The sequence below is a fragment of the Micropterus salmoides genome, unplaced genomic scaffold (genome assembly GCF_014851395.1).
Source record: "Micropterus salmoides isolate LMB-PRFRI ecotype aquatic unplaced genomic scaffold, ASM1485139v1 Ms_hic_scaffold_11, whole genome shotgun sequence".
Lineage (NCBI taxonomy): Eukaryota > Metazoa > Chordata > Actinopteri > Centrarchiformes > Centrarchidae > Micropterus > Micropterus salmoides.
Window position 1 is genome coordinate 5,544,725 of NW_024040152.1, and position 27,468 is coordinate 5,572,192.

Sequence of the window (27,468 nt, forward strand, 5' to 3'; positions counted from 1 at the left end):
CATTCATTGTAAAAATATCAAATAAACCCAGTAGACAACCAACTGTTGTGGTATCAAAGCCTCTTTATTTGAAAATTAGTAAAAAGTCTCGATCTTTTTTGTGTTAAAAAATAGTAAATAAGTTACCTCCACTATTACAGCCTGCTTAGATTGTAGCCAGCCAATGAAGGGAGGAGGCTAGGGGTGGGGGAGCAGACCTAGGGATTTATAGACTTTACTGTTACAGATTTTAGTTTTTTCCTCCAGCAGCTCAGACTTTCCTGAAAGCTGTCTAAACAGTGTTAAATGATATAAAATCTGATTTCTACTTGTTTAGGCAGCTGCCTGGGAATCAGATGTGGACCACAAAGCGTTAAATGTTCTGCCATTGTTGTGAGGATGCGGCCGAAGGAAATCATCCTTTTTCTGCTTTAACAACTTAAAGGATAAAAGGATGTCATGGCTACATCGATACACTTTTGATATGGTACACTGACAGCCGGATGAATGAAAGCAACCAGAGTATGGTATGTTTGAAGCTGAATAGCAATAACAAGCATGGTTTACTGAAACAAACTGGGCAGAACTGTATTCATCAACTGACTAATGTCTATTGGATATGGACTGTTGCAAGGCCAAGTCCATAATGATGAACCAAAACATTCAAAAGAAGCTGAGATTAAATTGTAATTGCCACACCAATCCTTCCTCCTACTTCAAAGATAAAAAGTTTGACATTTTGGTTAATACTTTTATTTGCTTTCTGGCAGAGCGTTAGATAAGATAAATACTATTCTCTCGTATATGTCCGTTAAACAGTTCATCACAAAATCCTCCATTAAAGGCAAACTGTGATTTTTTTACACTTCACTAATTTGTTATCTTTAAAGTTGCCGGTAGGTTGATTTTGTCACAATAGGACAGAGCCAGGAACGTGGCTTTCCAGTCTTTGCGCTTATGTAACCTAACTGGCTGCTATCTGTAAATTAACCATTAGCTATTATTAAATGTTAAGAATGCCAGAAAGCGAATAACGTTAAGCATACTTCCCAAAATGTCCAACTTTTGCTTTAACTCAAATTCACATTGCTAGAAAACAGAAGTACAAAAAAAAAAAAATTAAAATCATCATCTTCCCATTTTCGACTAAAACACAAAGCTAATAAATTAACAGCTTACACTGCCAAGGCGGTCACAAGTCTGATTTCTGAGGGATTTGGAAAACAGGTGTCTCTTTAAGTTTCAATTTTAATGTAAATAATGACACTGAAGGTCAACAGTTGTCATAAACCACTCGTTTCATGCAGAACTTGGTTGCTGCATCCCAGTGAAACCAGACCTGTTACCTGCACTATGCGTGTTTACAAGTGCTGCAGGTGTGAACCATGGATGTATAATAAGACCTGGAACTGCTCGCCTGGCGAAAACGCCTAAAAAGTTTCTAGCTTCCGGGTTTTCTTCTGGGGGTTCTCCCACATGGAGAGACAGATTTTAAAATTGCATTACTTGGCTTGAGGAAAGTATTAAACCAAAAAAAGTGATGTTCCTGTCCACAGTTTTACAGACATCTCTTTTTTATAAAGGGGGTCTATAGCAGAATGCTTTCTCCTGCAATATGCATGGCTACTGGAATAAATTGGAAGCAAGGCTGAGCGGAGGCGCTGTGTCTAGGTCTTATTAGACATCCATGGTGTAAACTCAATTTTGCAAGTCTAGCTACGTCAACATCTCCTGTATTTAAGCTGAGTAAAAGTGCCTAACGTGTGTGAGCATGTGCGTCAGAGAGAGTTAGTAGTGCATTGAATTAGTGTTGCGGTGCGATACTGGAATAGATGTAGTCGCTGATTTTTAACGGGTTTCTTCATCACACCTTCTGGGACTACATTCAGTTGACGCAGATACAGTAGATGGTGGATGATTTAGAGAAAATACATTCTGTATGTTGTTGGTGTCAGGCAGGGATGTGGGTCAGCAGGTATCCAGAGAAAAGGGGTGAAGTTCAGGCAGCGACTAGTAGGGAAAGCCAAACAAGGGGTTAGATGTCCCAAAATTGTGACTGTGAAAGCATTAACTTCAGGAAGAGCTCTTCTATAAAACTAGTCAGTCCAAACATTTTTGGACCACAGAGGTGGTTGGCTTTTTATAACCACCCTGCCGAATTACAGAATTACACAGCACAATATCAGTGTATTCTTTGGCTCTGCTCATTGAATTTTAAAACAAACCAATGTAACTTAAGAGCAAGCAAAAAAAATAAATAAAAAGGTAGAACCTGCACTCAGGTGCAAAGCATTTCCACAAGTGTCACGATATATACCAATCACAAAAAGCAACATGTAATCCTTCACCTTCCAATTGTTCTTGACTGTGGCAGAGTACATAGCTGCCTTGGGTTGCAGCAAATTTCCTATAAGAATCGATACCTGTTGTTTACTGGCATGTATTTAATGTGAAGCTTGTGAAATGCTTTGTGCCTGATAAAGATCTATGAGTAATCAAAATTCTGCAGTCACAGTGAATAAGACAATTGTCATTGTGGGAGCACAGAAACTGTGGGCACATCCTAAAAACAATGAACAATAGCATCTGTGTGTATATGGTTATGTAATATTAGCTTATAGGGGCAAAAAAAACAGAGCAAAGTTTTTAAAAGAGAGAGTCTTCATATGGTTTGGAGTCTCTAAATGAGAAGTGCTGTTGGTTATATATTTTAACTCTCTTTTTATCACACTTCATTTTTCACTTACTGGATGAAGAAAGAAGTTTTAAGACTAAGTTTGCATCAACATGGCAAGCTGTACTATTGGACGCAGTGCAAAAAGTTTTGTTGTTGGGGGGCCAAAATGAAAATCCTGGAAACCGTTTAAGCTGAACCAGGTACAGTAAACAGTGAATTTAAAAAAATCTAAAGGGCACAATTTATAAAAAAAATAAGACAGCCAATGTAAACATGACGTCAGTAATCTAAAATTCAAGCAGTTTGGAAAATGGAGGTAGCCTGATGAAGGTATAGCACACAGGGGGCCCTCGTCTAGCATCAGTAACCCTAGAATCAGAGGCTGGGATAAAAGGTTCCTCACCTTTTCTCCCACAGCCCCCACTCCATAACACCACTTCAGTGTTTCCAGTTCAATATGACAAATAATGGTTTTGTAACCGATGCCCCTATCCTGCCAAACAAATAATCACCATCTTACATTTATGTCATTATTTCCCGATTATATTCTGGTTTAAGAGCCAGGATTAGCCATTCATAAACAAACTGTTATTCAAAAATGTATCGCTAATAAATAATAGATTTATACATATAAAAACAGCCCCCTCTGGAGGTTTACTTGATACAGTAATCATCAGTTCTCCCTCACACACAGTCTCGCAGGCACACATGTCACACACAACCAGTCATTTTTTGTTTCTCAGCAGTTTTGCCATAAAAAAAGGCCTAGATTCATTCATTCAGTCTCCAACACACACACAGTTACGTAGAATTGCGCAGCTCATCCCAACAGGCCGTAGACCCGCCGAGCTCGCTGTGGCTGCACATCGCTGTCAAGCTAAAGAGGCAGCAGGAATATGAAAAAATAAGGAGTCCGTTTCATCTTCCTCTCTGGGTGGGATCACCGTGAAGCCTCACCCGTATCAGCAGCATAGAGGGCAGAGCCACAAAACGAAACACACACACACACACAAAAAGCACAGACCGGTGACGGGTGGGTCCTCTTTAAGCGAGGAAAATCTGGCTTTTCTTGAACGAACCTCATGACCCTCGAAAATGTCAACACTTCGTTATTGAGGGTCTGTCACCCCTCTCCGATAAAATGCAGCAGGTTGCACAATCAGTCCTCAGCTTTTTTCTCCCGCCTCTTTACATCCAGGCTTGTACTTAAAATAAAAATAGCCTTGTATGCACATTAAAACCAGTCTAATGATAGTCTCTCCTTTGGGGGTCAGAAACAACAAAAGAAAGCAAAAAAAAAAAAAAAAATAAAACCCTGTTAAGTCAAAATGAGGAAGAGGAAAAAGATGTTCTGAGTGAATGTTTTTTTTCTTCCCCCCCCCCAGTCCATCAGTCTCTCCTCAGTCTAGTTTCTCCAGCACCGAGGGCACGTACACCAGGCTGAGCTCGCTGCCGAAGTCGCAGATGATGGCGGCGTTGTCGAGCACCAGTAGCTGCCGGACGCCCTGGCCGTCGCTGCTCTGGCCCAGGTAGACTGTCTGCAGCAGGTCACCGAAGTTTAGGTCCCAGAAGGAGACGCAGCCCTGGCCCCCCGTCACCAGGAGAGACTCCGAGATCACTCCCAGACTGGCCCCGCAACCCACCTCCTGGTGAGGAGAACAGAGGTTAGGCTGACTCATCAGGGACAGAGATAAAAAGTGATAAAAGATATATTTTGCTGTAGTACAAGGCGTCCGAACAAAAAGTCCCAGGGCCCACGGTGACATGTTCAAATTGCCCGTTTTCTCCATTTAACATTAAAAATCCCAACTGTGTTTCATTTACAATGATATCAAAGAAAATTCATCCAATTTTCATGTTTGATGAACTGGAAATGTTGAATGTTTAATCACATCAAAATTACTTTTCTGTTGATCAACACACTAGTTCACGCTAGCTTATTAGGAGACACACACACACACATTCCTGCTGCTTGAAACACTCACTAGAGCACCAAGTGTGTATTAATGCGCCACTGAAAATTGTGCAACAAAATTTCCCCCGTTTGAGTAATGTTCAAAAAAAACTGATCACCAAAATTATTTTCTTCTTGTTTTTCAAAGAAAAAACTGTTTTTTTGGTATTTATTTAACACTGAACATATTTAACATTATACCAACCAAGCACAACAGGCCTATAACTTCAAATAAATTTTATTATTTAATTATTTTTATTTGGCCTTTTTTGAGACCCTCTTCCTGAATAGCCTATATTGAATTGTGTGTGCCGTGCACCATATGCCTTTCAGATAGCTGTCTTTCTTGCGTTGTCACTGACTACCGCATGCACTTTAGATCGGTCAATACGCCAAGTGTCAAACATGTTGGCGAACGCCTCAGAGATGGCTGCAGATTGTAGTGTGTAGTGTGCAGATGTAGATTGAATTCTGTGTAGATTTACTGTGCGGTTACGTCCGAGCTCCATATATCTGCCGTGAAACTGAGGGCTGCAACACTGACTTGAAATGACGTTATATCTCTCAGGTAAGCACACGTATGAGAAATACCGCATGGTGTAAAGGGGCTCAGTATAGTCTATAAGCCTGTGAAATCCACAATCGAGAAAACAGAGCACTCAGTGTTGGTTTTTCATAGGATTTGTTGACGACAACAAAAATAAAATATCACCAGTTCTGTTCATGAATCTCAGAAAAATGGAGAGTTCCAGCAAGTTGCTACCAGCCATGTCTCTTCACATTATGGAAATATCCGCCAAGACGCCAAAAGCCGAAATAGCTGATCAGTCGTGAATTACATGTTCGATACGTCAGAACTTATTCGCAAAATGTGATTCCACCTCCCATTCCAGGCAAAAGCCACCTCAAACCTTTTCTAATGAGATACTTCACTACAAGGAAAAAAGGTTGAAGGATCAACAAAGAATCTCAGTTTATCTTGGCCATAGCAGCATGCTCGCTGGTGATTGGTGCATTTTAGAGATCTAAAAAGAGCAGTACCTGCTGTATGGAGTAGAGCTTGATCCCGGTGCTGCGGTCCCAGATACAGATGAGGTCATCCAGCCCAGAGCTGATGACACAAGAGGTGGTGCAGACCAGCGAGGTGACGTCGCCACGGTGACCATAAACGTGGCTGACTCGGCTCCCTGTCAGGACGTCCCACAGACAGATGGCGCCGTCCTGGCCGCCGCTCGCCAGAACCATCGTCTGACGAGACAGAGACACAGAAACATGTTCACAGGAAACTAAGGGTTTGACTTTTTATATTAAAGCAATTTTTTGCTTAAATATTAAAATCAATTCAGTCCCAACCCATATCATATAACCAATACATACAGAGATACTGGCATTTCATAAATTAACTAAAATCATAAGCTAATTCATAAAAATCAATAAAATCATAAGACATTTTGGTGGAAGGACTATAGTTTTTTATTAGGATATTAAACAGTATTTGGCAGAATGTGTGTTACTGACCTGGTCTATGTAGATGGCTGTGATCCCTCCAGAGTGACCCTGCAGGGTGAAGAGGCAACACGAGTCCTCTAGACGATAAATCTGACAAATAGACAACAGGGGAAGAATTTATTAGAAATGAAGAGTAACACTAATAACAATAAGACTGTTTACATACATTTTTTTTTATGAAACATGGATGAGACTACAGTGTAATTTTAGTTTTACATCAGTATTTTACATTGTGATTTCAAATCTGCACCCTTGTAAGATTTCACAGTTGTTCAGTTTAACATTGGTGAAGGTGTGGGTCAAGTATTTTGATTTGGTGATTGAAAAAGGATTCTTCTTGTTACATCAGACACCAGGCTGACATGTTAGTATGCATTACCCGAACAGTGTGGTCCTGGCTACCGGTGACAACCCTCCCGGCGGCCGCTCGCAGCACCGTGATTGGCTTGTGATGAGCGCACTGTACTGAGCGCGTGAGCTGGCAGCTGATCACGTCCTCGCTGCTGTAACAGGGAGAGGGAGGCATGCTGCCTCGCCCAGGGGCACCTGGAAGAGGAGGAGGACATAAAGTTTTTCCCCTATACACACTTTCAGGAACTTTCACACACATTTCTTCCTCCTGTTTTCAGTGGAATCGCCTGAGTTCATATTAGGGCTGCAACAATTTATATTTCATAATCTGACGATAATTTTTTCAATTCATCATTTGGTCTGTTTAATATCAGAAAATGATTCAAAATGCCACTTGCAATTTCCTACACCCCAAGGTGATGGCATGAAATGTCTAGTTTTGTCCAACCAAATGTTCAAAATCTAAAAATATTAAAGTTACTATAATGATAAGACAGCTCATGAGAACCTCAAACAAGAAAAAATGGATTTCTTTTACTTTAAAAATAACTTTTGATTGATTATTAAACTAATTACAGACAAACATCTGTAGATAGAGTATCTCTAGTTTATATTTTGTGTATTAAATTTTGAAAGATATAAGACAGCGACGTTTCAGCTGCAACTTAGTTATTTTCATTTTCAATTAATGTGCAGATTATCTTTCTGTTTTCTTTCTGATTTATAGATTAATAATTTGTTTGAGCTTTCTTTAAGTTACATGCATCTTATAAATGTATGCCCTGTAAAATGATATTTGCAGTGAGGATGCAAAAGCATAACTTATGTACAGGTGGCCAACTGTTTACAACTGAATGTCGTTTTCCAGAATTATTTAGTATTATTGACAACAGGAAGGGACAACAGTAGGATTTTTTTTACCATAAGGCAGTGCATGAAATATAGGGTTAATATGTACATGTGAACAACTACATTACAGATATATCAAAATAAATAAAAAGCTATCAATGGCATATGGTAACTAGTTAAATGTAGCATTGAAAAAGACTATAAGAGACTACTAAGAATATATAGAAATGCATAAATTCCAAAGAGATTGTTACTGGGCAAAATAAAACCAGTACTTTGCAGCAAAACATCACTACACAGATGTAATGAAACATGTGGCTGAGCCTCACCTCTGTACTGCAGCAGACCCAGAGGTTTGTTTATCTCAACAGTGAAGAAATCCAGAGACCCGTTTAGCCGAGCCGCTACGATTCTGAGGAAGAGCAAAAACATGGAGTCTCAGTGTAGCGGATGTTACATATTGCACTTGAGATCTGTCAATGAATTTAGTACATCTGAACTGTATTTTGTTTATTATTCATTGAGATGCAACTAGCTGGCTGATACGGCATCTTTTTATCTATATGTGATATGAAGAAACATTTCGTATAAACCTTGTTTTAGCTTTTAGTATGCAGTTATAGAAGTGTGCAATAATAGTGAGTATAATCCTTTGCTCAGAAAACAGAAAAGAAATTTCCCAGAAATAATTTCCCCCAGAACAACACAAACAGTCATGAACCTAGTGTTCAGTTGTATCCCAGTAAATTACCTACATGAAAGGTAAATGCATTCTCCGACATACACTTAAATAAAACCTGAAACAAGCGAGAAATACATGTGGCACCAAAAACTTGTCTAATTTGTGTGTTTTATAGTGTGACATGCCACAAGATCAGGCAACATTTAAACAGAAAAGCTGTATCACGATATCAGCATGATGAGTGTGAAGGCAAAATTAGCATTGAAGTTTTTTGTGGCAGCATTTTCAGAACCCAGAGTGAAGGACAAGTGAAAGATATGCCAGCAACATTTCAAAACGCACCTGCATTGTTTTGCATTTTGTGACTTTCAGTCGAATAAAAGACAATTTTTCCAGAGATTTTTCCTCATTGAAGATTTCTAAAAAATAGTGTCAGTAGTGAAAATACTGTCTCAATTTCGTGTATCTTGTCTAGTGTTTTACCTGTTGTTGAGGAAGGCTAGAGCTGTGATACCAGAGACTCCGTCTTCATTACTGCAGCGCAACGATCCTTCCGCTGCATCCCACAACTGTAACCAGACATGAGTTTAAAGTGTGGCTTAATTTTCCATGTCTATGGAGCATTGTATCCATTGTAGTTGATGTTTTACACAGAATGACAGAGGAAAGCCTTGAGGCAAATTGTGATTTGTGTTATCAGGCTATATAAATAAAACCGACTTGAGTCAGGGGTTCAAAGTATGTCTCTCAAAGCCAAAACCCTTTTCAGACACATGATCAAGCTGCTGTTTCTCCTTAGCCTCCACAGTTTTTCTAAATTCCTTATGCTTTTCATTTCAGTGTGACTAAAATTCTTTAAACAACACAACATTAAGCATGTGGAGGTAGGAAGCATATCCAGTAAGTATATGAAATTTTTCATTTCATACATAGAAAAGTTTAATATTGTGATCTTAAATTTCATTAATGAAGAAAACTGTCCTAAAATATTTATAAAAGGTGCAAAGACTGAGCATGTTTGCGTTTATTTGCTTTGCAGATAGAGAAGCAGATAAGGCATGTGAATACAGAAAGAAATCTTTTCCGAGTTCCATTACAGTTTTACACACCTCCAGTTTACCGCTGCTCCTCCCAGCAGCTATCAGATTTCCTCTCAGCTCCATGGCCCAGACAGAGCTTTCCCAGTCTGCTGTCGCCTGCGTTGATGTGGAAGCCTTCTCTTGGGTTAAGAAGACGGCTGCATCCCCTAAACTTGGTCTTCTCTGGAGCTGAGATCCTGAGGGCGGCGAGGAGGAGGCAGAGGAAGTAGAGGGGTATGTGGAGGGTGAGGGGGGCTCGTGCTCCATGTAGGCGCGCTCCACCAGACCTCCAAAGTCGAATCCTCCTTTGGGTGGGGTGGAGAGGTGAGAGGGGGGCTGGGAGGTGAAGTTGGTGTCAATGAGCGGGGTGAGATCGGGCTGATCGGTGAATAGAGTCGGCCGAGCTGTGCGGCGTCTCAGCGGGTAGCCTTCTTCTTCTGATAGGCCGTCACCATTGATGCAGGAGCTGCGAGCTTCAGTGCCAAAACACTCGGACTCTGCTGCTCCGCTCACGCTGTCCCAGCCATCCCGCTGCTCCCAGCAGCCACTGCTGCTCCGTCTGAGTCTGAGGAGGAAACGGAGCACTCAGTTCGTAAGCTGCAAGGTACCATCAAATAATCCTTATTGAGAGAAATAAATCAGTCTGCCTAATAATTTGGGTGGATGTTAACTCATTGCAGATATATATCGTTAATGAAATATATGTCGGTAGATGGGTAATAATAAATTGATAGATCTGCCTACAGCATCGTTGTTCTACAACTGAGAGTATATTTTTTTTTACATGTTAAGTTTTTACAAAATAGTAAAACGTGTGGAATTGTGATACCATAAGGGATGAGCATCACCAGAAGATCGCAACTGAAATCCCTTTTAGCTAGCCTAATACAGTAAAGGTTTAAATAACATTCACCCTTGGTTTGGGATCACAGTCAAACAGTCTCCAGTCTGGGCATCCCAAACCCGAATCTGTCCTGCCAGGCAACAGCTAGCCAGCAGCATCCCGTCACTGGCCAAACACTCAATGTCCTGCAAGACAAAAAGGCCAAATGAACAAATAGGCTTTAATTTTCTATTTCATTTGCACAGTTTTTTTTTGGGTAGCAGGTGACAGATTCTTCTTGGCTTACAGTTTGGAATCAGTCACCACAACTAATTTTCTATTCCTGTTCAAGTGTTCTTAATTGGCCCAGTGAAGCTTGGCTTTGTTGTTGAAACGGACACTGTAGTTAGACTCCTCTGGTGAATTGCACACATGTAAAATATGTGTCTATAAACCAAGTAATATAAGAACAATTTAATAATTACAGTATGCGGAACAAGGCAACTGAACTCATTAATACTGGCACAATTAGGAGCAGGTTTTTAAGGTTCACTATGTAACTTAAACACCAGTTTCAGTAGCTAAACCTTTGTCTCTGTGTACACGGTGAACTCTATCTGCAGATACTGAAGTGATAAGTAGCTTCCAAACAACCGACTAAATTGCTGTTACTTAAATCCCTTCCGGGGCGATGTTCAGTTTTCCTACACGTTTTCCATTTCAAAAGGCCATCTTTTCCAAACTGAAATTTCCAGACTTCTTAGTAGATTTGTGGATCATGTTTGATATCCGAGTACAAATAGCTAGATGTTTATTATGCAAATAAATAGTTTTAAAATCCAACTGTTAACATAACATAAGTGAGTTATTTTTCATAGTCTGTATTCCCATGTGCCCCTTCCTTCAAGAGGATGTCTTCCTCTTGCCAGGCCGTGGTTGTAAATATTAATTTGTTCTTAACTAACTTGCCTGTTTAAAGGTTAAATAAAAAATAACACATTCAGACTATGTATGTTTTATGTTGCCAAATAACTGCCCCCATATTTTTATGTTTCTTTAATAAATAATTATAAAATGTGTCACCTGCCATACTTCTTGCCTTGCTTTTGACGACATCAAGTTTGCACATTTTGGCTGCCTGCTCCATATGCCACAAAAAAATAAAATAAATGCAGGAAAAACAAAATAGGGAAAATGTTTCTATACATACTTTTATTTTTTTCCATACTTATCCAGACAAGAAAAAATAAAATTCTACACTAGGAGCCCTGGATGTCCTTTAAAATATTTTTTTTCCTGGTGAAGAGCTGCCCCCCCCCCCCCCATCAGTTTTCTGTGAGAGTTTTGTTTCAAAATGAAGGAAGTCAAAAAATGTTTTTGCTAATCCCGTAGATGGAGAAACATGCTTACATTTACATCATCATATCCTATTTGGGAACCGATACGATGACAGAAAAAATTTAAATGATGACACTATTAAGAGCTATTACGCCATTACAAGTATGATGAAATAGCTATTAGCAGTTCCTGTTTTCAAAATCCCCAGCAACTATCACAGGAATTCTGAAGCATCTTTTTATTATGATTTCTAAGCAGTTTTGGGAAGTTTAATCGCCACAGACATCAGATAAAGATTTCCTCAAGAAGTGTGGCTTTGTCTTTTGTCTTTCTTTGTTCTGTTGAATGTTCATGTCAATTACAGACCATATCCTGCAAATTTCCGATTATTAAAATGCCGTCAGGAACAATGAATTAAATTACGGCTGTGTGCAAACCACTTTGACCAAGATAATTGGTCCATTCTCACCATACTGTGGCCCCTCAGCAGCAGCGGGGAGATCTCGCTGATGGGTGGCGAGTAACCGTAATCGTCGCAGGGCAGGTCCCCTCGGCGCCGGCGCCCATGAGCGACACCGTTCTGGCCGTAGTTACGTGGGCAGAGAACCCGGTAGAGACAGAAGAGCAGCAGAACCAGCAGGACGCCCGCCGCCAGGCCAAGAGCTGCAACCCTGGATAGAAGGAGGGACAAATAAAGGACGTTTTTCTACAATTCACACTCTTTGCCCAGTACAACCACAGCCTTTCAGGGGCCACATTTTTATATCGTTTCATTTCATTATTTAAAAACATTTTGATTAAACTTATAAAATGTACCACATATTTTCAGTTCTTTACTGCAACTATTCCACAAATGTCGCACTTTTAACTAGAATACAATTTTTAGGTTATTTTTTTTTAGTAGTCTGGCCATATTTTTCCTACACATGCATATTCAAGTCCTATTGGTTTTCTATCATTTTCAACATCTTTTGGATACTTTCAGGAAGGCAACGTTAATAAAGATGCAAATTTGTCTAAAAAGCAAAGAGACTTAATCCATACAAAACAACAAGTGACAGCTCTGAGTTTCCCTCCAAAATTATTCTGCAGCTCCTCCCTTACATGTTCAAACCAAAGACTGTATAAAAGAAGTCGCCGTAGTCACCGTGATGTCACCTGTTTTTTGCAACCAGTGGCACCGGATGTGACTATATTTGGATGAGACAGTAGTGCTAGGAAGCTTGGTTAGCTAGGTGCAGTGTAATTTAAGTTAACTGTGATTTTAACCGTGATGCTAATGTTTGCTAACAACAAACAGGCTTAAAACAAAATGTACTTACCGGAATAAATTACCAACCAATTCCGTGCAGTGGATACGAGTCATTCTAGTCTGATTAATGGGTCACCATGGTAGCGACTTGTCAATCACAAGGTACTCCCACAATACAGCATAACCTGAAGAAGACTTGAAACTTGTGACTGAGACCATAAACTCATTGGGGAAGTGTTAACTGAGATAATAAATCAGGTGAAAAGTAGAATTACCATTATTTGTAATGCAATTGCAATCAGTAGAGTCGCCCCCTGCTGGCTCTTAGAAAAAATGCAGGCTTAAGTTACTTCCGCATTGGCTTTACTCTTGAGAGCAGGAGGTTGCCGCTTGGTTCAAACTTACAAACCTAATCCTACAGTGTGCTGAACTATCCACCTGACAAAGCATGAAATAGCACACGTGCCTGCTCCACTACCTGCTGTGGAATGTGGCGTAACTGTGATGATGAAACCTGCCAGAAGAGTGTGACTTCATCTGCCTGTTACACCGGTCTTTTAAAACCCTGTTTGCTGCCCTATAAAACTACACTTCACATTTTAACACCACAGGTACAGTTTCATGCAGAAGTTTGAGAAATGTGTCATTAAACAGAAGCTGTAAGGAGGAGAGGCATTTTCACTAGACAGTTGAGAGTGCACAGGAAATGAGGGAAAGGAGAGACTCTAGAGGGAATCAAATCTGATCCTGGCAGTGCCCATGAACATGGCAGTGCAGCACGTACACAGTGTCAGAAATATATGCTGTTCTCAATTATTGAACATAGTGTGCTATATTGCGATTCTAGCAGTTAAGGATTGAGATTTGGCACAATGTGGAGGGTTGAACATGTGGCAGACTTACAGTCCCCATCCCTAAGAATGTAAACACATACTACAGAGTAGAAGAGGCAGGAAGGATTATTGAAAATGTGAAGGCATAAAGGCTGCAAATAAAGATTACGCTCCTTATCAATTCATGTGATTATTTTCGTGATTGTCTGGGTCATAAAACTGATCAACCAATTGAAGATTCTTCAATGTCTTTTAAAATGATTTTGTGTGCTCAAAAACAGAGACCGGTAATAAAAGGGTCAGTTAAATGTTCATGACATAGATACTAGGGCTGGACCTGAATATTCAAATATTCGACCGTTGGGTACACATTCGATATTCAATTATGAGATTCAATTATTGAGGGGGTTTTTTTCGCGCGCCTGACCTCCGCTGACAGAGCTCGTAACACTCCAGTCCACATCAAAGGGAAAACGAAATGATGCCCTCAGCAGTGTGGGAGCACTTTAAACTGAATGATGGCAGCAGTAGTGTGGAAGTTATGGTGTTTATTAATTTTACAATTGCTTAATTTCATTACAGATCAAAACAGTCAAATTTCAAAAATCGGTATCAAACTGTAGGCTGGAAACAAACAGCAACACAATGAATGCAAATAAGCCTAATTATATGAGGCCGATAGAAGAAGAGCATTTTGTCGCTATAATTAAAATTAAAAGTGAATTTTGCATTATAACGTGTTCGATTTAGTTCCGCTACCAGAAACAGCGCTCATCCCATGCGCTCTCCGCCTGGACCCCCTAAACTATTCCCGGATTCGGCTCTAGACCTGCTTGGATCAGACTCTCTCACTCTGGACTCTCATCTACGGTTCCCCCTGTTCTGTATAGCAGCCACCAACCTGGTTTGGCACGCATCTATTTTCACTCTGCCTGTATTTCAGTAAAATTGTATTCAGAAAAATTGAGATTGCTATAGAAATAGCACATATGATGATAACTTCAGCCCATCTTCCAGCAGCACTACCCACAATCCTCCATCCTCCTTATGCATTAGGTGGCATCAGGAGGGGACATGATATAGAGCGTTTATTAACTTGTTGTTAAGTGTTTTCAACAGTGTCACCAAACCTGACTGCTCACTCTTCCAGTAGAAGATAACTGCACTGTGTACTCACTTAGATTTTCACCTCATTGTTTGATTGTTTACTCCCAACCTGAGGCAAAAACTCCTCCTTTTTCTTGACACAGACTGTCCCCCGGCAGAGCGAGTATCTGACAGGACAAGTGAACTGCCTAAACAACATGCTGCAAGCAAAGATCTATTCTAGTGATTAAACTAGCTATTAATCAGTGTGCCTCACTGTGTTGCAAGTCGCTCTCAATCTGGTTATAACCGCATGTTCACCTTAATGACAATGACCTTCTCTGTGTGTCAGGGTCATAAAAATATGCCATAAACTCAGCCGTCACTTCCCGCTGTGAAGGTCATGACCCTGACCCAACTTGAGCTGATAGCCTTCGTATCTACCGTCCAAAGATGAACCGAAGAAGTCAACCTTCTACTTGGCAGTCAGGGTGACAACACACTGCCTTACACAACACAGCAAGGTGAAAACTACACTGCAAGCTCTCATTTTTGTTGTGGCCTTCACCTAAAAAAACAGAGGATCTGTTTATTTTAACTTAATTTCCATGTTACATTTTTAAATGTATCAACAGGAGAATACATTTAATCTAAATAACCGTACCGACAAAACCTGTTTAAAATGGCAGCTTTGCCAGCAAAGATGTTCTACTACAAGCAACCAAGAGAGGTAAATAAACACAATTAATGCATGATTACATGCATTTTTTGTCACTGAAAATCTAAAATGGAAGCTAGAGAACTAAAGAAATGCATTTAACCAAGTGGCATATTCAACTGTTCTAGTAAAGTTCATCTTTCTCTCAACCATTACATCACAGAGCTCAGGTATCTTTAAATCAACCAGTTGGTCCGGTCAGAGAGAGACAATACTTAAAGAAGGCTGAGAAAACAAGTGACCTCCCTTTTCTTTGTCTCTATTTTGGCCTCAGCTAAGACAACAATCAGTCCAGTGAGACTTGACACAGTGCAGGTCATGCATCCAGTCAAAGATATAACTTCTCCTTTATTACTTTCTTCTAGAAGTAAAAGACAAGGGCTGGTTTACATGGAGTAATTCCAAACATTGCCCCTTAAAACGCCCACAACGGAGGGTTCATGTTTCTGTGTACATTCCTCCAACTTCAGTAATCAACACTTCTCAGTATCACACAGAAATATCTTTAAATGCTAATCAAAAAGGAAACAAAATCAATCTTAAAAAATCCAACGTGTCATTATATCCTACCCAAAGCTGACCTCAAATCTTTGTTTTTATATATATTATATATATATATATACACATACATACATACATACATATATATATACATATATATATGTGTGTGTGAGTGAGTGAGTGAGAGTGTGTGTGTGTGTGTGTGTGTCTGTAGATCGAGAGAGAGAATGACCTTGACCACCTTGGACCTACTTTAAGATGAAGACTGCCTACAAAGGTTTTAATGTCCATTTTGCAATCAGTTCAACGACACCCTGGTGGAACTGTAAGTGCTGTAGCCCCTGCTTACAGTACAGATACAGTCTGTGTGAGTGTTTTATCCAGATGAAGATTTCCAAAGAAATTTTTTTTGCCACATCATTTTATATCAGATCAGTTTATAGTGGCCTAAAAAAAGCTACTGCTGGAAAAAAATGTTTTGATCCCCCAACGAAGCCTGATTACAATGTGATTCAATGTTGTAATATATATGTGACTATCACAACAGAGGTAAAAATAACAAATAATTGCATTGTGTAATATTTTAGTCTAGTCATTACATATTTTAGGCCAGACATTTTGGAAGAATGAAATTCACATGCAGAAACGAGGAGCCGAAGACATTAACTACTAAAAAACACATATACATGCAGCTGGTCGCACTAACTACTGCCTTATTTTCTAATTAAGGCGGACATATTTAAAAGTGCATTAGTAATATGACACTACAGCATGATGTAGAATACCGCTTTACTTTGAGCATGTATTTTACAATGAACTTTTGTTGAGCTGTTGAAGCTGACTTGATTAGCTCACTTCCAGTTTTTGTTAGACTTCGCAATTAGACATTTTAGATATGTAATGCACAGCTATTAGTGATGATCTTTAATTTCATCCTACCCCACTGCTGTTAAGAGTATTGTCTCTTACTGAAGTTGTCACGTACATGAGCTCTTTAAAAATTGCAGCAATGACCAGGTTACTAGAGTGCATGTCAACACCCTGATTAAGAGGCCCAGTGTTTCCCACATACAGACTTGACTTGATGAGATATTATCTGGTATTACATTACAAGATGCGGACAAGCACGGACCAATTAAAGCAACAGTGATCAGTGAACACACCGGTGCAGATGTCATTCGGTACCATGTTGGTTTTGATCGTTTCTATAGGTTATGTCATTAAGAAACCTCCTCCACGTGCGGCGCACCTGCTGCTGTGAAAATGGAAAAATCCAAAAGACGCACCCACATCCCGGCCGCCACAGTTACACGTCATTCTGAAGGAAACACTGAGGCCTGTTCAGTATTTAAATTCAGTTGGAAAAACGTATGACTGGGTAGTTGTACTAACTTGTAGAGGGTGAGGTCTGTCTGTAGATCTGGAACTTTGGGGATGGGTGGAGGGGGGTGTCTTGTGTCTTGAGGGTGACGTGTCTCAATGGCCTCCTGAGGGCTCAAGTGAACGGTGACAGGAATGACAGGCAGGATGCTTATGTACCTGAAACAGGACAGACCGTAACAAAGAGGATATTACAAAACCTGACAGGGTCTTCTTTATGCATAATCCAAAACTGGTGAAAGCACCTTTATGTATGGCCATAAACACAAATCTAACCAGCAGCAAAATGCAAACTATAGTTGCTGATGAAGGAGGTTTATTCACTTCATCCAATAAGTAAGGATTTGCAGCTTGTGGGCACTTTGTTCCTGACTTTCTCACCATCATGTTTAAAGCCAAAATCAGAAAGCTGCTATCTGACGGCGCCTGAATAAAGTAGTAAACTACGGCATAGTAAAAGTCTTTCAGCGTTTCTTTCATTTTATTTAACTAAAATCAAATAATATGAATCACCTGACCTTATAAGGATGAAGTCAGATTATTTAACCAGCGTTTTCATAATTGGTGAATGAGTTTATGCAGTATTAATATTTGCTCAGCAACTGAATTCAAGAAATTACCACCCCAACCACTGTCAACCTAAAATGGACTCACTTAGGTCAAAATGTTTAACTGTCTTCTGCTGGGACTGAACACTGAATATCTCTCCGGCCCCACTCACCTCTTGGCTAGAGTGATGTTGTAGTAACTGAAGAGCGATGGCCAGTGCCTGAAGGAGAGCCTCCTCCAGCCCTCCTCATCCTCTGCCCCCCAGGTGATCTGGGGCACAGCAGGCGGAGCCTGGGGGTGGGGCCCCACTCTGGCTGAGCCATCGTGGCCCTGTGATTGGTTCTCAGGTAAGGGTGTTGGATCTGGTGCAGCGTGGATGCTAAGGGTGCTGGTAGGATCTACTCCACGGAAGACGGGGGCCACCCCCAGGTGAGGGGGCAGACCACCTCCTCCGGGATCTCCCAGAGGGCTTTGCTCGGACACCTGTGCAGCTAGGTAGGTGCGTATTCCAGCCGGGTCGGTGTAGACGAGGATGCCGATCCAGATAACCGTGCCAACCTGGAGATGAAGTAAATGATCAATAACGATCAGTCATCTGAGATTACTGTAGGGCTGCAGCTAACGATGATTTTAGTACTCGAAGCTTCTATAGATTATTTCATCGATTCATCGTTTAAGAAGTACTTTTGCTTGGCGTACTTTTACAGCTGAGGACTGCGGCTTACTTTGGCTAGCCTTAAACTCAACCATCAATCATGATTTCAGGTAAATGCTAAAGTTGCTGTTACCTTGTCTGTGGTCCGCTACATAACACCGGGTGCTTTCTGATCAGATGCGGTCATGCTAAGTTTCGTTTTACGGTGGACAGACGGTAATATTACAGAGTTGTTTTCTATTTTTTTCTTAAAAAGGAATTTCTCGCATTCTTTACATTATTTTTACGTACATCTATCATATTCACAGATCATATCATATACTGTTGGATCATCAGGAATATTTTATTTTTGTCATTCTGACTTATCGTATTAACTAACGTTTCTTTTATCAACAAACATTATTATTCACATGCATTCTCACAATCAAATCAAACACTCAAATGATAGTTTTGTTTTTTCAGATTTAGCTAGCTTAATGTGTATGTAGTCTTAAGCTACCTGGCCTGTCAAACTGGAATCTATTGCAAAGCTACTTTAAAGAAATGGCACACAAGTAAAAGTGAGCTTGAGGGTGCAGCCACATTGATGTGTCACAGAACTAACAAATATTTGCCAGACCAGTTCCTGTCAGTCTTTGTGACATCAATACAGTGAGAATGGAATCAGTAAAACAATTAATCCAGGCACAGAAGGCATGGGAACAGTGCAAGAAGACAATGCAAGACAAGTGAGAGACAACATACTGTACATTACACAGCGAAGATTTACGGTTAGCTTTAAATCCATCTTCTCACCATGATAATGCGCTGAGCAAGGCGTGTGCGGGCCAGGAAGTACACCACACGCAGTCTTTTTGGAAGCCTCAGGTTCCTGAAGGCCGGGGTCTGCAGGGTAATTGTGTGGGGGGAGGGTCGTGGGGGAGGGGGGACCTCGCGTGTTCGTAGCGGGCCAGGCTTGGGCGGAGGTAGTCCTGCTTCGGCTGGCAGGCGGCGGTTCAAGTCGGCCAGCTGTGGGGGCAGTGGTAAAAACGATCACAGCCTGCCGGAATTTACTTATTTCTATTTTTGAGGAAACCGGGGTTCATGTCTGTGATTTGACTGTAATTGTGATTAAAAATGTGTGAAAGGCAAAACGATAATTTTATTTCGTAGTATTTAAAGTACAAACGGAGGTTTGAATGTTTGTATGTGTGAAACTTCTCACCTCCATGCGTCGTATGTCAATAGATAGTACTGTGGTGAAGAAGAACATCTGCAGGAAGAAGTCAGACACCAGCCCCACAACAGCAAACAGACAGAACTCCTACAACATGGAAATAACCAGTGGAGACCTCAGATCAGGCAAAGCACGTTACCATTTCTTGCTGTAACAAACTGGTACAACCTGTGGCATGATGACTAGCTAGCTTGCTATAGCAGTACATGTTGCTCCATTTTAAGAATGATCAATAAAGAGGCTGATAAAGAGAATGAGAAATCTCCTCAGCTAGTTCTTATAGTTTTTAGATGGAGTGTGTCATGCTTTGCAAGACGGACACACAATGCTTAGTGCGACAAGATAGAGGATATAGTTTGTGTGTGTCTTTTCTTTTTCTCATAGTTTCTCAATTATTTTTATACTACATTAAAATATTCTGTCTCAGAATATGAGACGTATCTAACTATTATTTACTATACTTTGTTTTTGCTGATGCATAAACATATTTCTGTTACCTGGATAGCTGGCACCAGGGTGAAATATCCAATGAGGATGATGCACAGTTCAGTGGCCATGTTCTTCATGATAGACCAGCTCTCATTACTAAGGCCTGTAAAAACAAGACCAACATTTAAGAAACAAACAAGAGATACTTAATATGCCAACGTATGCAGTAAGACACTTTGAATCGGTTCACTAGCCTAAAAAATTAGGATAACGATTCAGTGAATAGTAGAAATATACTGATTAATCTGCATCTGGTTGGTGGTCTTGTTGGTCCTAAACAAACAACCTTAACACTCTCTCTTCCTTACCCTGAGCGATGCGAAGTTTGACCTCGAGGTCGACGGGGGTGGACACCACAGACTTGGTGAGGACCAAGACGTTCTCCAGGCCGATTACCACCACCAGATAAGGAAAAATCTCCCTGCAGATGGAAAATAACAAAACTATTAACACAGGTGTAAAATGAAAAAAAAAAAAAAAAAAACATGAATCACTTCTGAGTGTAGTTACAGTGTATAAACTGCAGATGATCATTCCTAGGAGCAAGAAGTGCAAGAAGCAAAACAACCTGAAATGGTTGTGAAGAATCACTTTTTGTGTGTGTGTGTCACAAACAATGACTCCGTGGTCATTCATTTCATATTGCATTTCACTTTGTTGTATTGTTTCGCATTTTATTGTGAAACGCTTGTAATTTTCATATGTAATAGGTGCTATATAAATAAGCTTTACTTATTTATTTCACCAGAAGCTAAATAAAGAACTGTGTGGCCATCAAGATGATCATTTACAATAAGTCAGGTGAATCACCAGGTTCTCCATTAGTCACAGTGAGAGTGAAGTGTGTGTGACGCTTTCCAAAACTACACCAATGATTTTAACAGTGAGGTTTCTCTTCCTGCCAGAGCAGCTGGCTGACTAAGCTGACTGAGATGATGACTACATTGAATTATTTATCAGTGTTTGGCAAGTGTCCAACTCTGTCGAAGTGTACAGAGAGATTAGTTTTACATTATAGATATGCTTGTACCGTAGGAGTAAGTGTATAACTGGGTCACAGAAGAGTCAACAGCTCTGCATGTTACATCAGACATACTCAGTAACCCTGTACATAACAAACACGCACACACACACAACTTAATCACTCAGTAGCCCTGTGTGTGGATTTGACCAAGAGTAAGCGGAATGTGTAGCTTGCATGCATATCTTGGTTATGTTGACCTTACTGTGCGTTTATGCAAACACAGAGAAAGTACAAGCACAGCCCACAGGGGACTTGCGTGGATCTTGATTAGTGGTTGGACAAAAGTGTGCCACTGTCACGCCACAACGTCTGCTTTCTAATAAACCTCAAATGATTGGACGACCATTAAATGTCAATATCACTATATCTCCACCCCCTCGTGAGGTTCCACCCAAATCCACCCCCTGTCCCATCTTTTTCATCCAAACTAACACACTGTATTTTTGCCTTCCTGCTGTAAACATTAACGCAAATCGAAGTAAAGTCAATGTAGAGGAAGTGGAATGTCAATAAGCTGGTGTGTGTATGTGTGTGTGTTTTGGTAGACCTGTCCTTGTCTTTCTGTGAATAAGATAAGAGATAACGATGAAACTGTAATGGCCTGTTGGGGTAGTAAATATTAACAGCACACATTTGAATGTCAGTAGAAGAGCATAATGAGGACTTCACAACAGCAGCAGAAAGTGTTCCAAGTGTGACCCAGAAGCTAAATTCAATGATGTTTCTGTGTTCTCCTATAAATAAATTGGAGATTAGTTTCCACTACATTTGGTCTTGAGAAAATTACCTCTATCGAAAAATGTTATGCGCGACACAAGCTGTAAGATAGATGTTGACATGTTCCTGATTCAACACAAAGAGTCTACGGCCATACTAGCGGCTCTGTAAAGCTGTACTTTGGCACACTGGTGTTTTGAACTAAATGCTAACATCAGCATGCTAACATGCTAACTATGACAACGCTAACATGCGGATGTTAGCAGATATAATGTTTACCATATTCACAGCCAAGAGTAGCGTGTTGGCCTGCTAACATTTGCTAATTAGCATTAAAAACAAAGTACAAGTGAGGCTGAAAGGAATTTCATCGTTTTGCAGGTATTTGGTCATTAACCAAAGTATTGGACAAATTAAAGTTTTGTACTAATGATGGTGCTAGATCTTCTGGGCAGTGGGTATCATAGATATCAGTACCAAATCGCATGCATCCATTGAATAGTTGCCTTAGCCATTCACTAAAATCCAAAAATGTCAACCTTCTTGGTGGAAGTAGAAGTCTGCACTACTTGTTGAGATATTTCCATCTGGACTAAAGTGGTGGACTGACAGACCAACATTGCCATCCACAGAGTCACGCCACTAGCATGGCTAATAAAAAAAGACCCAAAGGTCTGTAATAAGTTTCCTGTCTGATATATACCCCGCTAAAGATAATTTAAGCAGTGGGAAAATAAACTTTTGAAAGGGTTCAAGGTTCATGGTGCATTTTAAGTCAAACTAATTTCTTGAAGCCCTGGATTCCAAATAGTCTCCACATTTGCTGCATTTAATAAGGTTACGGCTATAAATGAAAAATTTTCTACTGGCGAAAACAAATCACAAACTCTCAGAATTTATTTTTATTTAGTTTGTGTCCTTCAAACTAACTAGACGTGGAGACAAAACCTCTGGTAATCTTCCAAAAGTGATGTAAAAAGAAAAAAGAAAAAAAAGTGAGCATTCCTACCCTCCATTGAGCGTGGGTGTCAGTCCAAACAGTGTACACAGTCCCACCGACATGAGCAGAGAGCTGAGGACTGTGACCACAGCAGCCAGAGCCAGACCCCACTTAGATTTCACCATGTCAATCTTACCTGCAAGGAGGAAGAGAAGATATGCTGAGGACAGGACACTGAAGCTATCCATAGAGTCATACAGCTATACACCTGTTAGATTAACTATTGTAACTATGTAACACCTCGACCGTGGAGATGTACTCTCAATAAATCCTTCAAATGATGATCTGCTGAAGTGACTACTTCACTACCCATGTTTACTGTTTGACTTGTAATCATATTTGGGCTAAGGTTTTCATAAAAGAGAACATTTAGATGCCACTTAATGAAATGTCACACCAAATTTGCTATTAAAATAAACATGAACTTAAAAAGAGTTCTTGACTTGAAACAAACAGAGCAAGAGAAACACAAAAATATAGGTTTTATCATCCAAACTACTCAGCTTGAATGTGAATATTCATTTTGTGTACATGTGTATGTGTGTTTGTTCCAGTCGTGAGGGTTAGTTGAGTTCATTCTTACAGAGGCGTACAATGTTCCTGTGTGAGGATTATCCCTGCACCAGACAGGAACAACCTTGGCACACAAACACACGTGCACACACTAAGGCACAATAGGCAGTCTGGATTTCTGGCACATTTCAAAGTGGTGTGAGATGTGTGAACAAGGACAAAAGAAGGACAGCAAGCAAAATAAGTATTGCTGGAACAAGACACACAGGACAGAGCAGACAGGCGGGGAGTTGGACTGACGTGTGGAGAAGTAGATGTAGGCAAAAAGGATGATGTATGTGGTGACAAGGGGGATGAGCTCAGCGATGCCGATCTCCTCTTTGAAGTGGACATGAACCATGTGGTCGTCTCTCAGGCTGCAGTTAGCTGACGGGTGGAGCTGCTTCAGACGGGCCCGCAGGCTGTCCAGGAATCTGGACATGCACAGACGTCAGGATCATTGTTATCATCATCAGCAGAGCAGATTGAATGTATACAGTTATTGTGAGGAAAAGGTAGTAGGATGCAGATGATTGGCTTGTAAATATGTTATGCTTGAGTTTGACAGACCAAATCACATCCAAATTAGCAAAATTGAAATCACGATTATTTAACACGATTACTCGTGCATTTTTTAAACTTTTATATTTAAAATTTTATACATATGCATTACCCCTAAAACCCCAAATAGCCCATGATATAAAAAATTTTAACTTCAAACAGCATGTTTTAGTGCAAGGAGATGACGGAATCTGTCCTGATATGCAGTTACTTAAACCAATGGCAAGTAAAAATATCTCATTTGTTAAGCTATGAGTAGAGGAAAGTCCGCTAGCTGCTAGGCAAATTTATGCAGTGTCGTAGGCTTCAGCTGAAAATGGTGATTAACAAGTTATAAAAGTTACAACCTCCATCATCTTGGCTCGAGCTGAACTAAACATGACACTGCCTGGATGAGATAGGAAGGGCGAGAGCACACAGCTCTAAAGGAAAGGGGTGGCCTGTATTTACAAGACGAGAGCATCATTGCTAAACAGATCAATTGTGATTGAAAATAAATTTTGATTAAATTTCCAGCCATACATAGCAGGTCTCTGCTCAATAAAAGCCTGGCAGTAATATTGGACAATAATAAATGCAGCCTGCCAAAAGAAAAACAAACTAATTTGGTCTATCAAAAGAAATTTGCATGATTCACTTATTCAACTATTGGAATGGCCCTAAAAATGTAATCCTAAATAGGGGCAGCAGACTTTGCATTATGACAGTTGCCTTTATATGATGTCATAAAGTTAAAACAAATATTTTTTACCAACAACTAAACTAAATGTACAAACAGTGATTTTTGGAGAAAAGCAGAAATGCATCAAATTCAAGAAAAACTGCACTTTTATTTTCCTTTCTATTGCACAAGTAACTCACCTTGCATCGTAGCTGGACAGCACTACAGTGATTGTGTACGTCACAACCCTCTTCCTGTTGTAGTGACTGACCCCAGTGTACTTCCCAGGGACGCCAAACAGCAGGTCTAAAGCACACAAACAATTTTTTTTAAACACACATATTACAGCACATCAGTGTAAATGACAACCAAGTTCCTGTTGTAGTGACTGATAAACAGGAAGTCAAAAGACCAACTAGTCACACTCCAGCGTCAAAGTAATTAACACCAGCTCAACATCCCCACATCTGTTATATTAAATAGCCTCTTTAAAGTTGGGGTAACCGATTCTGGAGAAATCTTATTTCATGTTACTGAGTGAACAACGAGATAGCGAGTAATGTCTCTAATGCTACCTACGTTGTGGATTAGCAAACTGTTGCAGCTGATGCAAAGCTAACGTGCAGACATGATGAGACGGTTCCAGAGACAGCACACAAGCTCCAGACTGCGACACTCACAACTCTGCTGCTACTATAGCTAACATCACAACAACAGCATGTCTTGTTGAACTACAAAGTAAGCTGAATGTCAGTGGGCAAGTGATTTAACATTTCCTGACACACAAATAACGGCTGCAATGGGTGGAATAGTGTGTGGCGCTGTGTACAAACACCCATTTTATTTTCAGTTCACACACAGAACGTACAGGTAGCGGACTGTCAGGAGATATTTGCTGAATTAGAGAAAAAGACGTAGACTGGATTAGAATTGCTCACCCCACTTTTAAGTACACTCAATAAAATCTGCATGCCATTTACAGGGACTGTTATTAATTTGCACAGATGAAGAGGGAGGTGGGTGAGAGAGAGGGACCCCCCCGTCTCATGACGGCTGCATGCTTTACAATACAGGTTCCTATGGCAGTCTGACTGGCCTCTTGTCAGCTCTATGTGTCAGCTCTATGTGAACAAAGTTTCAGTCTGACTATATCTGGCAGCCAAGTTGTCCCTGACTCCAGCTCCAGAATAGCTTCCCATCTCTAAATCACTTGAGCTGGAAGGTGAGGCAGAATTGCTGAGCTGGCTTTGCCAAGGCAGGGAGGGTGATTTAGTTTACTATGTCACTGGGTTTTAGAGCGAATTCAAGTTCCCAAGGAATGAAACTGCTTGTTCTCTGTCAATATGAAAGCCTCTTAGTCTTCTGATAACCACTAATCCCCAGCTCACTACCCTACGATTACTCCTGAATGATGGCAGACTCCTTCCAACAAGGCAGTCAGAGCCTCTGAATAAATTCCACATCTTTATTTTGCAACCACCATACCACTCAATCCCTTGATATGGTGACACAATTATAATTACTACATATAAGTGAATCAGATGAGATGGAAATGTATGCGTCTCATCGTGCTCTTCAGGAGGGTTTGGGGAAGTAAAAGAAATGTGGTCTCAACTACAAGAAATAATAGCATAAAAGCTCAACTTTAAAATAAAAAAAACCTCAGTGGGCGTCAATTCTAAAGGTGACTAAACTCACATCTCATGCTCTTTGACAAGACAAAAAGGAAAGACATTTGCTTCTCCCACAACATCTACCCTCCTCATCCCTACCTCGCAGCGTGGCCGAAGTGTGCAGGCCTTTCGGTTCATGTTTCTGGATGGTCTTGAGGAGGTCGGGGTCTGAGTCAAACAGCTCCCGCTGGTTCTGCCAGTAGTTACCAGGAGAGACGAGCAGGCAGCCGTGCTCTGGCAGCACAGACTGCATGCGCCGTAACCCTGGAAACAGGTCTGTCACCTGGAGACACAGCGTCTCCAGACTGCGAAGCCCAGAGCTGACAGAGGAAAGAGAAGACGAAGACAAGATGAGCGACAGAAGGGAGGAGGTGAGAGGAAGGGGGAAGATTTTTTGCATAATTGAACAAGGGCTGCAACTAACGATTATTTTCAGAGACGATTATTTTCTCGATTAATTGATTGTTTGGTCTATGTCGATCAGTGTTTCTCAAAGCCCAAGATGACATCCTCAAACATCACTGACTTAACTCATTTTGTTTTTTAATTTAAAACAGACTTTATTAAGATCAACTGTACAACTTCCAAGCAAAACAAGAAACTGTCCTCTAAATCACCACTCATTCGCTCGGTATAATACAGATGGCTAGCTGGAAACGCACAGTTTGTTTTGGTCATAAGCCGCATTTCGACCAAAAGTACCTGGGACTTTTAAGTTCCCGGATCTCTTTTCAAGGAACTAAAAGGTTCCTTCAGCCCAGTGTTGTGTGCGTTTCCACTGTGGTCTAAAGACCTGCGAAGATTAAGCAAATTAACCAGCTGACGTAGGCTGTCGGCCTATACGTCGTAAAAAGCGATGCACAGGGATCATTATTTAGTAACCACTATCCATGAGTAAAATTTATGAATGAACATCAGATTTGACTGGAATATAATGAAAAACTATAGGCTATGCTTGACCATTAAAACAGCTTTTTTTTGTGGCAGTATAATGAAAAGACATGCAATAAAGTTTGTTACAAATTTAATAACAAACTAGATAAAGCCATCAAGTTCTTAAAATAACTCCAGCACAGAGAGGAAGCAACACAAAAATAACTTTGGAAGGTTATTAAAACATTTCCAGCTGACAAGAGCTGCAGATCAGCTGGCAGCATCACGTCTGTGTCCCTGAGCGTCGGAGGAACGTGTCTTTTAACAAGCTTTATTACCTGCTGTAATCAGATGGTCCGCTTCTTTTTGAGAGGAGACCGACTTCGGCTCTGTGCAAAAACTTCCTGACTGATGAAAACTTAAAACAACTCCAGACCCAGTTTTTAGTGTAGCTCAATCAGCTGTTCACTGTAAACACACTGCTGCA

The 27,468-nt window shown here is 40.5% G+C and overlaps 1 protein-coding gene across 4 annotated transcripts in view; it reads right to left on the bottom strand.

Annotated features, from left to right (window-relative positions):
- Window positions 1–45: 45 nt before the first annotated feature.
- The window catches only part of LOC119897033 (SREBF chaperone), a 44,360-nt gene continuing 16,937 nt past the window's right edge, over window positions 46–27,468 (bottom strand). For all 4 annotated transcript variants that reach the window (XM_038710553.1, XM_038710552.1, XM_038710551.1 and 1 more), the window contains exons 5-23: window positions 26,208–26,428; window positions 24,636–24,741; window positions 23,475–23,647; window positions 22,671–22,797; window positions 20,229–20,341; window positions 19,929–20,023; window positions 19,420–19,518; window positions 19,011–19,223; window positions 17,733–18,118; window positions 17,024–17,170; window positions 11,711–11,912; window positions 9,994–10,109; window positions 9,111–9,645; window positions 8,485–8,570; window positions 7,649–7,731; window positions 6,499–6,665; window positions 6,129–6,209; window positions 5,652–5,858; window positions 46–4,302 (exon numbers count right to left, since the gene is read on the bottom strand). In XM_038710553.1, coding sequence (XP_038566481.1) covers window positions 4,057–4,302; window positions 5,652–5,858; window positions 6,129–6,209; window positions 6,499–6,665; window positions 7,649–7,731; window positions 8,485–8,570; window positions 9,111–9,645; window positions 9,994–10,109; window positions 11,711–11,912; window positions 17,024–17,170; window positions 17,733–18,118; window positions 19,011–19,223; window positions 19,420–19,518; window positions 19,929–20,023; window positions 20,229–20,341; window positions 22,671–22,797; window positions 23,475–23,647; window positions 24,636–24,741; window positions 26,208–26,428 — 3,403 coding nt within the window. In that variant the 3' untranslated portion in view covers window positions 46–4,056. The remainder of the gene's footprint in view (window positions 4,303–5,651; window positions 5,859–6,128; window positions 6,210–6,498; window positions 6,666–7,648; window positions 7,732–8,484; window positions 8,571–9,110; window positions 9,646–9,993; window positions 10,110–11,710; window positions 11,913–17,023; window positions 17,171–17,732; window positions 18,119–19,010; window positions 19,224–19,419; window positions 19,519–19,928; window positions 20,024–20,228; window positions 20,342–22,670; window positions 22,798–23,474; window positions 23,648–24,635; window positions 24,742–26,207; window positions 26,429–27,468) is intronic.